The 14,959-nt window shown below is 44.8% G+C and overlaps 1 protein-coding gene and 1 long non-coding RNA gene across 3 annotated transcripts in view; one reads left to right on the forward strand and one right to left on the reverse strand.

The window, feature by feature from the left end:
• The window catches only part of LOC310760966, a 95,052-nt gene that overhangs the window by 66,968 nt on the left and 13,125 nt on the right, over window positions 1–14,959 (reverse strand). The window lies entirely within an intron of this gene.
• Window positions 654–14,959, forward strand: part of ALG8 (ALG8 alpha-1,3-glucosyltransferase) — a 15,584-nt gene continuing 1,278 nt past the window's right edge. The window contains exons 1-12 of one of the 2 annotated variants that reach the window (XM_083609948.1): window positions 654–855; window positions 6,036–6,103; window positions 6,545–6,738; window positions 7,063–7,172; window positions 7,419–7,486; window positions 7,641–7,767; window positions 8,038–8,141; window positions 9,011–9,131; window positions 11,869–12,008; window positions 13,014–13,153; window positions 13,764–13,861; window positions 14,820–14,892. In XM_083609948.1, the coding sequence (XP_083466074.1) occupies window positions 6,635–6,738; window positions 7,063–7,172; window positions 7,419–7,486; window positions 7,641–7,767; window positions 8,038–8,141; window positions 9,011–9,131; window positions 11,869–12,008; window positions 13,014–13,153; window positions 13,764–13,861; window positions 14,820–14,892 (1,085 nt within the window). In that variant the 5' untranslated portion in view covers window positions 654–855; window positions 6,036–6,103; window positions 6,545–6,634. Of the gene's footprint in view, window positions 856–6,024; window positions 6,104–6,544; window positions 6,739–7,062; window positions 7,173–7,418; window positions 7,487–7,640; window positions 7,768–8,037; window positions 8,142–9,010; window positions 9,132–11,868; window positions 12,009–13,013; window positions 13,154–13,763; window positions 13,862–14,819; window positions 14,893–14,959 lie in introns of both variants that reach the window. The other variant, XM_083609947.1, reaches the window with a different exon arrangement.

Consider the following 14,959-nt stretch of genomic DNA (forward strand, 5'->3'; position numbering starts at 1 on the left):
TGCCAACCTAACAGTTCAAAAGCACGCCAGAAAGTGCAAGTTGATAAATAGGTACCACTGCAGTGGGAAGGTAAACGGCATTTCCATGCACTGCTCTGGTTTCGGTGTTCCGTTGCGCCAGAAGCGGCTTAGTCATGCTGGCCACATGACCCGGAAAAACTGTCTGCAGGCAAACGCTGGCTCCCTTGGCCTGTAAAGCAAGAGGAGCACCACAACCCCAGAGTCGTCTGCAACTGAACTTAACTGGACCTTTACCTATACCTATACCTGGATGGTTCACATACTAGATCAACATAAAAACATATATATTTATATACACACACACACACACACATATAATCAGAATAAAAACAGCCCAATAAATTCTACAGGGTCAGGATTTAGACTTGGGACTACTGCACATTTAGAAGCCTGCAACCCTCTCACTGTCTGCCAGAAATAAGCTCCACTGAATTCTAGAGGCTCTAGGCTTGGAACCAACTGCACATAACAAGCAAAGAATCGGTTTGCAAACCGCATTGAAACCCCGCCTGCGTCGAGGCGGCTGTATTGACACACTCCCGCCTGCAGGGAGTGTGGCGAGGGGCGAGCCAGGACGCCGCGAGTAAAGTCACCGCGCAGGCGCAGTACTTTTTCCGCCCGCCCGCCCTCCTGCGCAGGCGCCTGGATGCTGCGAAGGCGGTTGAAACCGTTGCGGCGCGGCAACGGCTCGCCTCCCCCCACGCATGCGCAGTGCCCGCCGGCCCTCTGAGGCGCTGGCGGTGGCAAGCGGGCCGTGATGGCGGCGAGCGGAGGCTGGTTCGCGGCTCTGGCCTTCGGGGTCACGCTGCTCAAGCTGCTCCTCATCCCCACGTAGTAAGGAGCCCGGATTCGTTATTATTTCCCCTCACATTCTTCTGGCGGGGGAGGGGCGGGCGCGAGGGGGCTTCCGGCGCCGCCATGATGGACGCGGCTGTTCCTCGCAGGGGCCTCTCCGCCCTCCTGCTGCCTGGTCCCTCTCTGTCTCTCTCTCCGAGTCTGCCTTGGGTTCCCCGTTGCAGGGCTTCCTTCTACAGCAGCGTTTCCCAGACTTTGGGCCTCTGGCAGTTTTTGGACTACAACTCCCATCATCCCCGACCGCTGGGTCTGCTCGCTAGGGATGATGGGAGTTGTAGTCCAAAAACTGCCAGAGGCCCACGCGCTTGAGAAACCTCGCTCCATAACTGGCATCTTATGAAATGAATGCGTGGCACGGAGAAGGTGGGCAGAGGAATGTTCCCTCCCCCATCGCCTCTCTTAATCGTGGAATAACTGCAGAGTAGGAAGGGACCCCCAGGGGTCATCCAGCCCAACCCCCTGCAATGCAGGGAACTTTTGCCCGAGGTGGGGCTGGAAGCTACGACCCTGAGATTAAGGGCCTCATGGGCTGTTGTATGGTGTATGGAGAAGTTTTTAATGTTTGATGTCTTACCTGTGTTTTACTGTACAGTGGTACCTCGGGTTACATACGCTTCAGGTTACAGACGCCGCTAATCCAGAAATAGTACCTTGGGTTAAGAACTTTGCTTCAGGATGAGAACAGAAATCGGGCTCCGGCGGTGCAGCAGCAGCAAGAGGCCCCATTAGCTAAAGTGGTGCTTCAGGTTAAGAACAGTTTCAGGTTAAGAACAGACCTCCGGAACGAATTAAGTACTTAACCCGAGGTACCACTGTAATTGGTTGGAAGCCTCCCAGAGTCCCTGGGGAAACCCAGTCAGATGGGCGGCAAGCATATAAATGAATTATTATTATTCAGGACAGAGGAAAGAAAGTGAATCTTCACGCAGCACATAGACAAACTATGGGACTTGCTCCCCCAGGAGGCAGCAATGGCCACCACCCTAGACAGATTTAAAAGAGGGTTAGACAAAGTCAAGGAAGAGGAGAGGGCAACTAGCCAGCTGTGCTGTACCTCCACAGCTGGAGGCAGCAATGCTTCCGAATGCCAGTTGCAGGAAACAGCTTTTGTGCTCAAATCCTGTTCGCTGGTTTCTCAGGCATCTAGTTGACCACTGTGAGAACAGGATGCTGGACTATATCCAGTAGGCTATTCTTAATGTTATTCCTAATTCTTCCGACCCTCCTGTAATGTCAAAAAAAGAGGGTGGGAAACCTGAGAGTCACTCTGTAGAACTTACGCTGCAACTTTTAAATGATGACAAAATATACATTTCATAAGCAAAGCTCCAGTAAGTGTAAGGTTAGGAGACATTTACAGATAGGTAGCCGTGTTGGTCTGCCATAGTCAAAACAAAACAAAATTTTCCTGCCAGTAGCACCTTAAAGACCAACTAAGTTAGTTCTTGGTATGAGCTTTCGTGTGCATGCAGAGTGTATCTGAAGAAGTGTGCATGCACACGAAAGCTCATACCAAGAACTAACTTAGTTGGTTTTTAAGGTGCTACTGGCAGGAATTTTTTTTTTTGTTAGGAGACATATGTGTGAATTGCACAACAAGCAGTGCAGTCCCATGTGAACGTGGTGCTTTACAAAGAACAGGTTTGACAGGTCTCTGCCCTGAGGGAATTGTAATATAAAATGGACACCAGGCAGTCACACAGGAAGGGGAGGGAATTCGAGACCTAGGTAGGCAGGAGGAATATGGAATTGTTTCGATCAGGTATGGTTCGGCTTGCTTGCAATCAAGCAAGTAGAGAACTGGCTCTATTCAACATGCTGCCCTTGGGTGGAAAAGGTTTTTCTGAAAACTCACTTTTTTCCCTTTGGATCACACCCCATACCCTACACCTTATTGCAGGGATGGCCAACATGGTGAACTCATGCTGTCTGGGACAAATGAGAGTTCACAAAATCACAGAATTCTAGACTTGTAAGAGGGGACGCGGGTGGCACTGTGGGTTAAACTGGAACGTGTCCAGAGGAGGGCAACCAAAATGGTCAAAGGCCTGGAAACGATGCCTTATGAGGAACGGCTAAGGGAGCTGGGCATGTTTAGCCTGGAGAAGAGGAGGTTAAGGGGTGATATGATAGCCATGTTCAAATATATAAAAGGATGTCACATAGAGGAGGGAGAAAGGTTGTTTTCTGCTGCTCCAGAGAAGCGGACACGGAGCAATGGATCCAAACTACAAGAAAGAAGATTCCACCTAAACATTAGGAAGGACTTCCTGACAGTAAGAGCTGTTCGACAGTGGAATTTGCTGCCAAGGAGTGTGGTGGAGTCTCCTTCTTTGGAGGTCTTTAAGCAGAGGCTTGACAGCCATATGTCAGGAGTGCTCTGATGGTGTTTCCTGCTTGGCAGGGGGTTGGACTCGATGGCCCTTGTGGTCTCTTCCAACTCTATGATTCTATGATTCTAAACCACAGAGCCTAGGACTTGCCGATCAGAAGGTCGGCGGTTCGAATCCCCATGATGGGGTGAGCTCCCGTTGCTCGGTCCCTGCTCCTGCCAACCTAGCAGTTCGAAAGCACGTCAATTGCAAGTAGATAAATAGGTACTGCTCCGGCGGGAAGGTAAACTGTGTTTCCGTGCGCTGCTCTGGTTTGCCAGAAGCAGCTTAGTTATGCTGGCCACATAACCCGGAAGCTGTGCGCCTGCTCCCTCAGCCAATAAAGCGAGATGAGCGCCGCAACCCCAGAGTCGGTCACGACTGGACCTAATGGTCAGGGGTACCTTTACCTTTACCTTTAAGGGACCATGAGGATCATCTAGGCCAGTTCCCTGCAGTGCAGAAATCTTTCACCCAACATGGGGCTCAAACCCACAACCCTTAGATTCAGAATCTCATGCTCTACCAACTGAGCTATCCCTTGAGGCAAAGAGTTTTAGACCAAAAGGCAGGGATGGGCCACCAACTTGGATTACTTTAATAGAGGTTTAGACAAATTCATAGAGCATATGGCTACCAGTGGCTACCAGCCACGATGGCCATGCTCTGCCTCCACAGTTGGGGAGGCAGTAAATGGCTTCTGAATACCAATTGCTGGACGTCACAAGAGGGGAAGGTGCTTTTGTACCTGCGTCCTGCTTAATAGGTTTTCTGCAGGCATCTGCTTGGGCACTGTGAGAATCAGATGCTGGACTAGATGGGCCTGATCCAAAAGGCTTTTCTTATGTTCATGAAACATTTAGTGGGTACCATGTTAGGTATCCCTACCTTAACCCAAAGTATGTGTGATTAAAACAATAGCATTCTTTCAATGCCTTTGTTTCCTCCCTGGCCTTTGTTCTTTCCCTGTTTCTATCTATATCTATCTATCTATCTATCTATCTATCTATCTATCTATCTTTATTCTATTTCTCTGCCGGAGACCCCTTCAGATTGCCTATCTTCAAGAAATTATACCCTAGTTAGCAGTGGAGTCAAACTCAGAAGTGCAGTAATACCAAGTTTATGAGGATCATGAGGGATTGGATACAGATTTAACTGAAGAGGAGGAATATTAGTTAGCCCTCTGGGCTTCCAGGTGATAAAATGGGGGAAAGCACAGCATCAATTCCAGTAAATGTCCATTAGGCTTAATAATGCAGGAGATGCAGGTTTTGTCAAAGCACTAAAGTACGTTGCTGTGTCTGAGGAAATGGACACCAATGGTACTGTTGACTATAGCAGGATGTGGTCAGACTAAGAACAAGATTTTCACAGAGCATATTTTGGTAATCAGTGCAATTATGTTTTATAGCAAGTTTAAAAAAAGAAAGAAAGAAAAAGAAAACATCAGCTCACATAGTGAAGGCTGTTATGATTGGCTGCTTTGGCCCAATTGTACATTAAGTACGTTTGAAAACCCTCACAAGGTCAGACCAAAGTCTCCTGTATTCCAGCTATTTGTTCTCATAGCGGTCAAACAGATGCTGTTGGAAAGCCCTGAAACTGGTCATGGGCACAACAGCACTCTTCCCCACTTGCAGTTCCCAGCAGCTGATATTTACAGGTGTAGTTCCCCTCCATGCAAGGATTAGCTCCAATGTCTTGAGCAGATGATACTAACAGTGGGTCCAACAGCCAAGAAGGCAGTTTCTGCATGTGCTGTAGAGAGAAGTGAGGGGCAGATGGGGCTCATCAACCTGGGAGGGTAGCCCAAGTAGGAGAAGGAAAAGATCCTAAACCTCTGCTGCCTTGCTGGATATATTCGGGAGCTGAAAGAGCTAAGGCATAATCCTGACACAAATCCGGAGTAGAATCCCTAAGATGGTTGGATGGCACCTTGTCTGCCTCCTTTTGGCAACTCTTGCAGCCCAGCTGAGAGGGGTATGTGTTGTCATCTGAGCAGCTCAGAACCTCTACATACTGCCCAGGCTTGTACCCCTGGGAGGCAACTTCAGCGCTGCTAATGCAGCAGTTTGACTTCACCCACAGATATGCACTCCATTGTCTCTCTCCATGTTGCAAATTTTGGCAATTGCAGCTTCTCCTGACATCCAGGGATCAAAATGTCCTCTTCTACATAACTTTCTATGATTCTGTGTTAATGGTATATGAGCCCAGTCCACTTTTTTGTCGGTTTGCTCTGTGATCCCACCAAGTGCCGCTCTGAAAATCCCCCTTACCTTTTGGTCATCCACTGCTGTGTACATTTACCCGTGCATATAAATGGGAATGTGAGTTGTAGATGTGGTGATAATTAAATCGCCGGAATGTGGCAGAAGTAATTTCTCATGAAATTAAGAAACAGAACTAACTGAAATTAGTTAACATGTTATTAGTTAACGTGTTAGTTAACTGAAATTAGTTAACATGTTAGTTAACTAACATGAAATTAGGAAACAGAACTAACTAACAGAACTAACTAAGCTATTGTGCACAGATACCTACAGAGATACATAGACATACATGTTAATGTATGAGCACAACTGCTGAAAGTTTGTCTCTTGTTAACAACCTAGCAGAGAGTTCCTCATTGGTTCTTATTTACCTACTTTTGCACTGGAAAATGCAAAGTAGAAATGCTCTGGTTTCTCTTTAGATCATATAAATCTTTTGCCTTTTACAAAGTAGAAAGCTATGTGGTAAGATCCAGATACTAATATCTAACTTTTTGTAGTCATTCCACAGATTTTGAAGTGCATAGGAACTGGCTAGCCATCACCCATAGCTTACCAGTCTCTCAGTGGTATTATGAGGTAAGTGTGTCTTTCTGCCTTTCCAGAAGTGTGCTTGGTTCTTAGAACAGTGAGGTGCAGCATCTTGTGGAGTTTTGCAGATGATTAAAGGCTGCCGTCAGATATTCCTTCCTTGTTACTGGAAGCTGAATGGACCTCCAGTGCAGGCAATTGAAACGTCTTTTGCCTGTTTTTCCAGGCTTCCTAGAGTAAAAGTGAAGGTCTCTGTCTGGTTTAGAACAGCCAACTGATCCAGATCGTTCCCCTTTGCACATTTTTTTAAAAAGCCACCCTAATGACTGCAAAGCATTTGATTTGTGATGGGCTGTTCACAAAATGAGAAATCACTTGATGTTGCACTTGCCACACGTTGAATGTGTATATGTGAACTAGCTTACGGTTTAAAGTCGTCCAGTGATTGACACCTGCCTTCTCACTTGCGTTCCTTTCCCATGTTTACAGGCAACTTCTGAGTGGACCTTAGATTACCCTCCCTTCTTTGCATGGTTTGAGTATGGGCTTTCACATGTTGCCAAATACTTTGACAAAGAGATGCTGGTTATCCAGAACCTCAACTATTCCAGCTACCCAACCATTCTTTTCCAAAGGCTTTCGGTCATCTTCACAGATGTGCTCTTCATCTACGCAGTTCGCGAGTATGTTGGTGCCCCTTTATTGTTTTTAAATAAGAAGTCTTTATGTTTTGTGTTTCGGGAGAAGGGAAGATAAGCCACTGGAATCTGGAAAGAAATCACTCAGCCTGCCTCTTGTTGAAATCAGTAAATGTGTTGAAGAGTAGAATAGATGGAGTATTTTAGATGGAATAGATGGAGTATTTTTTAAAAAACAAAAAAAAACCTGTTTGGAGGAGAAAACAGTATTAACATAACCTATAAACTGCACCTGATCTTTAAGAAATGCGTATGGAAGAACAAAGGGATTTGGATTTTGTCTTGTCTCTTTATTTCTCCTCTGCTCAGGTGCTGTAGATGTGTAAATGGGAAGCGAGGTACAAAGGAACCTCTGGAGAACCCTCAGCTTGTCCTTTCAGTTCTCCTCTTATGGAATTTTGGCCTCTTAATTGTGGACCGTATCCTTCCAACTCAGGTGTCAAAAGAAATCTGGCCAGATAACCTAAACCAAACATCAACATTTGGTTGGGTTTGGGGGGAGTGGGGAGATACCTATCAAATTCTAATGAGAATTGGAACTGCTAAATTTGCTACTGGTAAGAATTACAACTGGTCATTCAACATGGAAGTTGAATTGAAGCACTAAAGTTTCCTGGGTTAGGGCATCTTTCTGAAGTGGACGTTAGTCCTTAACTCAATCACAGACATTCATTTTCAGTACAATGGCTTTCTGTTTGGATTCATGGTGCTTTCCATTGCACGGCTATTCCAGGTAGTGTATTAAGAGGCGGCCATGCCCACTTCCTGTTCTAGAAGTCTCATCCAGCTCTTAAGTGTGCATTCTGTTTATGTAGGCTTTGGATTCTTTGTTCCTTCAAATAACTGCCTGACCTTTCTCTTCCCTGTTGCCCCACACTCCCTTTCAGAAAAGGCACTTGGAAGGGGCTTTTCTCTTTGCCGTCCTCTTGCACTTCAAGCATATCAACCTCTATGTCGCCCCAGCATATGGTGTGTACCTCCTCCGGTCCTACTGCTTCACTGCAAATAATTCAGGCAAGTTATTGATGATTTCATAGGGGGAATGACCAGGGTTTGGATACATCGCCAGGTGAAAAAGAAGACTGCCATATTGGCTGGGGTTGTAGTCCACAGTATCTGGTGGACACCAGGTTGGGAAAGACTGATCTATGACAAGAGTTTAACTATCTCAGAGGAGGATCTTGTTTTATAATGGGAAGGAAATTAAAACACACTGCCAAAGCATTTCTTGTTTCTTTCACACACACCCTTTTGTTTTAATCATAATATTTTCGTTTTCTCCAGATGGATCCCTCCGATGGGGCAGTTTCAGTTTTCTTCGCTTAATTGCCCTGGGATTCATTGTCTGCTTTGTTTCTGCACTTTCACTGGGACCATTTATTGTTTGGGTAAGGACCGTGATCCCCTTTAAAACATGCACCTGCTTCCTGAGTGATGACTGTATACAAGACGTTCTTTACTAATTGTTCCCATAAGCGAGTACAGTGGTTCCTCTGGTTACGAACTTAATTCATTCCGGAGGTCCGTTCTTAACCTGAAACTGTTCTTAACCTGAGGTGCCACTTTAGCTAATGGGGCCTGCTGCGCTGCCGCCGCACGATTTCTGTTCTCATCCTGGGGCAAAGTTCTTAACCCAAGGTACTACTTCCAGGTTAGTGAAGTCTGTAACCTGAAGTGTTTGTAACCTGAGGTGTTTGTAACCTGAGGTACCACTGTACAAAGGGTAACTAACTATATGTGTGAATAATATGCTTTATAAGCTGATCGGGTGTGGGGAACATTCTTGACTTGGTTGTTAGCTCAGGGTAGCTCTATCTGTGGAGCATGAGACTCTTAATCTCAGGGCCATGGGTTTGAGCCCCACATTGGACAACAAGATTCCTGCTTTGCAGGGGGTTGAACTAGTTGACCCTTGTGGTCCCTTCCAACACTGCTATTCTGTGATTTCTACTTGGATTTATAAGCTGATTTTCTATCCAAAGGCTCTGAAAGCAGCTTTAAATCATTTAAAATTATTTTAACAAAATGCAACAACATGAACAGTAAAAGCAATAAAGCCACAGCCATAAATATATAGGGTTTTTTTAAACAACAACAACCACCCATAATTGTTGCTTCATTCTGGGATTCCAGCTCTGTATCAGAAGTGTCAAATTGAGACACACACCTCATCATTTACCATAAATATATTGTTAGGTTACTTAATATAAATGAAAAATCTTTGACTAACTTTCTAACTTCCTTTTTCTTCCATTAGGGCCAGCTGCCTCAGGTCCTCTCTCGTCTCTTCCCTTTCAGAAGAGGCCTATGCCATGCATACTGGGCTCCTAACTTCTGGGCACTGTACAACGCCCTGGACAAAGCGCTCTCCGTTATTGGTAGAGTATCTTAACCCTGCATGTATTAATATCAAATACTTGTTCGGTGATTCTTGTTCCCTTTTAGAAATCTTCAGTAGGAGAAGCCTGCTGTGTCTGACCAGCACAGTGGCAGTTCCTCTCCTTACATTTTATTATTAATCTTTTGAAAGTATGCAAAAGAATATATAAACATGAGGACTGTTTAACTGGGTTGGGTAAGTGGGACGTCCAGTCCAATCTCTTGCCTTTGACAGTCATCAGATATGACAGCAGCAGAGAGATTTCCATGCAAGTTCTTCATCTTTATAATAGTCTCCTAAACCACTGTGTTTACTCTTCTTCTTCTTTGGCGATCACTCGTAGCTGAGTAAGATTGGCTTGTCAGCTTCACCCTTTTTTTTAATAAATATTTATTAGATTTTCCAATTTTATACAAACACAAAAAGAAAAAGAAAAATATTAAAAACAAGTCAATTTCAGTAACAATTTTTCAATAACATGTTTCTTTGACTTCCTCATACCTCCCCTTCTTGTTTTCTATTTCAAATTGTTAATCCAGCAAATCCTAATCTCTTAACATTTCTTTTAATTAACACCATATTTCCCAATCAACTTTTTAAGTTTTATGACTTAAACAATTTTAATCCCTATTATCTTTATCATAGCAGCTAGAAACCACAAAAATTCAATCCAGCATCTTTTCAGAGTTCATTAATTTTGTAATATTTCTGTAAATAATCCTTGAATTTCTTTCAATCTTCTTCTGCCGACTCTTCTCCCTGGTCGCGGATTCTGCCAGTCATTTCTGCCAGTCCCATACAGTCGATCAACTTCATCTGCCATTCCTCCAGAGTGGGTAGATCTTGAGTCTTCCAGTGCTTTGCTATAAGTATTCTTGCTGCCGTTGTAGCATACATAAAAAAAAGTTCTGTCCTTCTTTGGCACCCAATGGCCGACTATGCCCAAGAGAAAAGCCTCTGGTTTTTTCAAGAAGGTATACTTAAATACCTTTTTCATTTCATTATAAATCATTTCCCAGAAAGCCTTAATCTTTGGGCACGTCCACCAAAGGTGAAAGAATGTACCTTCAACCTCCTTACATTTCCAACATTTATTATCGGGCAAATGATGGCTTGTCAGCTTCGCCCTTGAGCCAGTGCCACCGAATGGGCTCAACCACTTCAGCCCCGACTGGGCCAGGCGAGCTGGGGTAGCACTTCCAGAGACCTTCATCTGCAGGAACAGGTCTAAGTGCTGTGGACTCACAACTCAGAGCTGTGAGCACCGAACTCACTTCCAGAAGACAGTCGTGCACAGCAGAGTATAGCAGAGCATAAATCACTCGGATGACAGCGCTGAAGAATATCTTTTATTCACTAACAGCTACTGTACTATACAAACTATATACAAATGGAGACACTGGACTGCACTGAGTGTTACAGCTGCTTTCTGCAGCGACCTTATCTACACAGTCTCCCCCTTTTGAAGTGAGGCTGGAGCGGAATAAGTAGCAAGCACGATCCACCCCCTCCTCTCTAGAAAATCAGCAGATTCTTGCAATGGGAGGGGTGAAATCTCCTCATGGCTTCCATGAACATGGTCTTAACGGTGTGTCCATAGGTAACTGTAGAGACCAATTCTGGATCCACATGTAGTAAAATGGGAGTTGATCACGGTGTGGGTTTGCCAAGCCTGCCTTCCTCTTAGCACGTTTCTCCCTTTTGAGTGTTCAAAAGTTCGAGTGTCTTCAAAGCCCATGACACGTTTCGTAAAGGCTGTTCTCCAATTGGAGCACTTGCAGGCCAGTGTTTCCCAGTTGTCAGTGTTTATACTACATTTTTTTAGATTTTCCTTGAGAGAGTCTTTAAACCTCTTTTGTTGACCACTAGTACTACACTTTCCATTTTTAAGTTCGGAATAGAGTAGTTGCTTTGGAAGACGATAATCAGGCATCCCGAACAACATGACCAGTCCAACGAAGTTGATGTTGAAGAATCATTGCTTCAGCACTGGTGATCTTTGCTTCTTCCACTACACTGGCATTAGTTCGCCTGTCTTCCCAAGAGATGTGCAAAAAATTTCGGAGGCACCGTTGATGGAATCTTTTGAGGAGTTGGAGATTGTGTTTATGAGTGTGTGTGCCCACTCAGAGGATGACTTCCAAACCATCCTAAATATCTTCTCAGAAGCTTACTGTTTACTAAAGTGGAGTTGGTTATGTGCGTGTGCCTCAGACATCTTGCTATGTCTACAAGGTCATTTTTAGTACACCATTTGGGCTGTGTAGTGTCCTTGCATGACTGCACATGACGACAATTAGGCTGCTGGACACTCAGCAGCGGTTAGATCCCTATAGAGAACAGCTGCATATTCTGCATTGCAGGGGGTTGGAGCAGATGATCTTCAGGGTCCCTAACAACCCTACAGTTTTATAATCCTATGTAATATAGGTTGTGATTATAAACTGACTCTGTTAAACCTGGTTTTATTTTGGTTTTAATGCTGTTTTTTAGCACAAACATAATATTTTAAATTATATTTTAAATTCCGCTTTGGGTTTTTACTTGTGCTATGAGACACTTTGGAGCATCTGCTCAAAAATGGCTTATAAACCTTTAAATAAAATTTAAAAATTCTCTGTATGTAAACAAGTGTTGAAACAAGCCGTGGGACTTGCTTCCATATATATTTAGGGTGGGTATGGTGTGGCTGACAACATGCCTGTCCTTCTTACAAATTTCATTATAACTTCCAGGTCTGAAATATAAATTGCTTGACCCTGCAAAGATGCCCAAGGCTGCCATGACTGGAGGGCTAGTCCAGGAATTTCAACATACCGTCCTTCCTTCAGTGACTCCATTGGCAACTTTGACCTGTACTGCCATCTCTATGCTGGTAAATCCATATCACTCTACCCCTCTGAGCACATCTTCATCTGCTTGCAAGCACAGCCCACAAGAAATTTCTCCCCATTTAAAATGAATGCTCCCCTGTTAAAGCACCAACTTGCTTGCATTGAATATTCAGCCCGCTCTGGTCCCTGCCAGTCTATTGTGCCTTTAAAAACAGAGTTAGCACTAGTTTTGATTACTTCTTTTGTGTCTTTAACGGTGGCCTGACATGCGAAAATTCAGCAGTTGAAGCTCTTCCTGGGTTAGAAGTACATGGATGGGGAAAGCTTCAAATCTACACACACCTGTGTTAAGCTGCTTTTAAAGAGTCAGGAGCAGACTGCTCTTATGTTCTTAGGTGGGGCAAAATATTCAGAACCACCATTAATTGCAATCTGAAACATGAGGTCAGCTTCCAGTGTTCTGGATTTTGTTTTTACAGATTCTCTTAAATTTCACTGCTTGTCACCCTTTCGCCACCTCCCCCACCCCTGCTTTTCAAAAGATGGTTGTGGTACCACTGGCGCACTTGAAAAGTATAGGGTACAAGATTGTCTCAGCATTATCCTCAAAACTACAATTCCCAGAGTTCCTTGGTTTGGGACCCACGTCAGTGGCATATAACGTAGGTGGTACCTAGAATCTCAAAAAGGCAATTTAACACTTTCTGGCAATGCAAAGCAGAATAATGCAGTGGTACCTTATTTGTCGAAGGGCTTGGCTACTGAACAAATCGGCTCCCGGACGCCGCAAACCTGGAAGTAGGTGTTCCGCTTTGCGAATGTTTTTTGGAAGCTGAACTTGGAACTTTGGAAGCTCCTGCAGCCAATCGGAAGCTGCGTCTTGGTTTTTGAACAGTTCCGGGGTCGAACGGATTAAGTTCGACAACCAAGGCACCACTGTAAAAATGCAGAGCTTAGCAACTGCTGAGCCCCCACTGAATGATAAGCCTGTGTTCCTGGCGCTGAAATGCACCACTGAAGCTTTGTTTTCTGCCTGTTGTTTCTAGCCCTCTGTTTTCTGTCTTTGGTTTAAACCCCAAGGGCCCAGAGGCTTTCTACGATGCCTGGTTCTCTGCGCGCTGAGCTCCTTCATGTTTGGGTGGCATGTGCATGAGAAAGCAGTCCTTCTCGCCATTCTCCCTCTGAGGTAAGAGGGGTGGAAAGGGATTCAGGTTGCATTTTTATAAATTCCAGTCTTCACACTTGGACCCCTTTCTGGGCAAGATTGTGCAAAGGTTGGCTTACAAATATCACACCACAAATGACATTATGGAATCCAAAGAGTGTAGTTTTCTTAATTCAATTTTCTCTTTAAAAATTCCATGGCTACGTAGGACTTCCCTGTGGATCTTGGGCCTGTTTCTGTGATATCTTAGAAACAAGTCAGAGATAAAGCAGCTTCTTACAGTTGAAGAGCAAAACAAGGAAGCAGCTTTGGAACTTGACTTCCTTGTTCCCCCTGCTGCTGCAGGAAGATCCTAGGTATTGCTGCAAAGATGCACTCCCAATTCCCTTCAGCCCCAGCCAGCATGGTGGGAACTGTAATTCAACAACCTTGGGAAGGCTACAAGTTTCTCACCCCTGTTGCACATGGTTAACCAGAGCTGAACTCTGTGAAACGTCTGGGTAGACATGAATAGCATTCTGCTGGGAGCATGGTGGCAGCAGTGAGGGAGGACCTTGAAGAAAATGATCTCCTCCTTGAACAGCTTAGCGGCTACTTTCCAAAATCTCCTGTTTTTGGTATGCATTTTTAGCTTGCTGGCTGTGGAGAGATCCAGAGATGCTGGCACCTATCTGGTTCTGTCCACTACAGGACATCTTTCCCTTTTCCCTCTACTGTTTACAGCACCAGGTAAGTACCTTCTATGTCTCACCACCTGCCTAAAATATTTCCTGGCTTGCACATCCGTTTTCAAAGATTACTGATGTACGTGAAGGGCCATCGACACATCGAGAATATACGTCATTTAGGGCTGCTTCCTTTCATTGACTGAAACTCCTTTGAATTGAATAAAAGGGTTCCCAGATTAGTGGGGGAGTGCCTTATTTTTAATGTAAGTACTTCTAAAACAGCAGGTGCCTCTTCTTAGAAGGTGATGTAACTCAGTGGTAGAGCATCCTACTTTGCACAGAGAAGGTCTCAGGTTTAATCCTCACCTTCTCCAGGTAGGGCTGGGAAAGAACCCCATCTGAAATCCTGAAGAGCCATTGCTAGTCATTATAGGAAATACTGAACTAGATGGGGCAGTAGTCAGACTCAGTATAAGGCAGCTTCTTATGTGCCTGCTGCCACCGTTTTGTACACTGCTTAGAGAGTTGTATTTTTATTTTAGGTAAAGATAAAGGGACCCCTGACCATTAGGTCCAGTTGTGACTGACTCTGGGGTTGTGGCGCTCATCTCGCTTTACTGGCCAAGGGAGCCGGCGTACAGCTTCCGGGTCATGTGGCCAGCATGACTAAGCCGCTTCTGGTGAACCAGAGCAACGCACGGAAACGCTGTTTACCTTCCTGCTGGAGCAGTACCTATTTATCTACTTGCACTTTGACGTGCTTTCGAACTGCTAGGTTGGCAGGAGCAGGGCCGAGCAACGGGAGCTCACCCCGTCGCGGGGATTCGAACTGCTGACCTTCTGATCGGCAAGTCCTAGGCTCTGTGGTTTAACCCACAGCGCCACCCGCGTCCCCATTTTTTTTAAATCAAGTGGTATATGCACTTTGTATTTGGCGTTTATTTTGTTTAACAAAGAGTATTTCTCCCCCTATTGTTTTGGCCATATACAACATCTGCCAACTGTTTGTTGTGTTTCAGAACTGCCTATTAAAATCTTGCTCATGCTGCTCTTCACGGTGTATAGCTTCTCCTCGCTGAAGGCCATATTCAGGTAATGACCAACGGTGCAATCTTACCGTGTCTAACCACAAGTTAGTTGTTGGGTTCAGTGGCCCTTA

Source organism: Podarcis filfolensis (genome assembly GCF_964270895.1).
Source record: "Podarcis filfolensis genome assembly, chromosome: 4".
Classification (NCBI taxonomy): Eukaryota; Metazoa; Chordata; class Lepidosauria; order Squamata; family Lacertidae; genus Podarcis; species Podarcis filfolensis.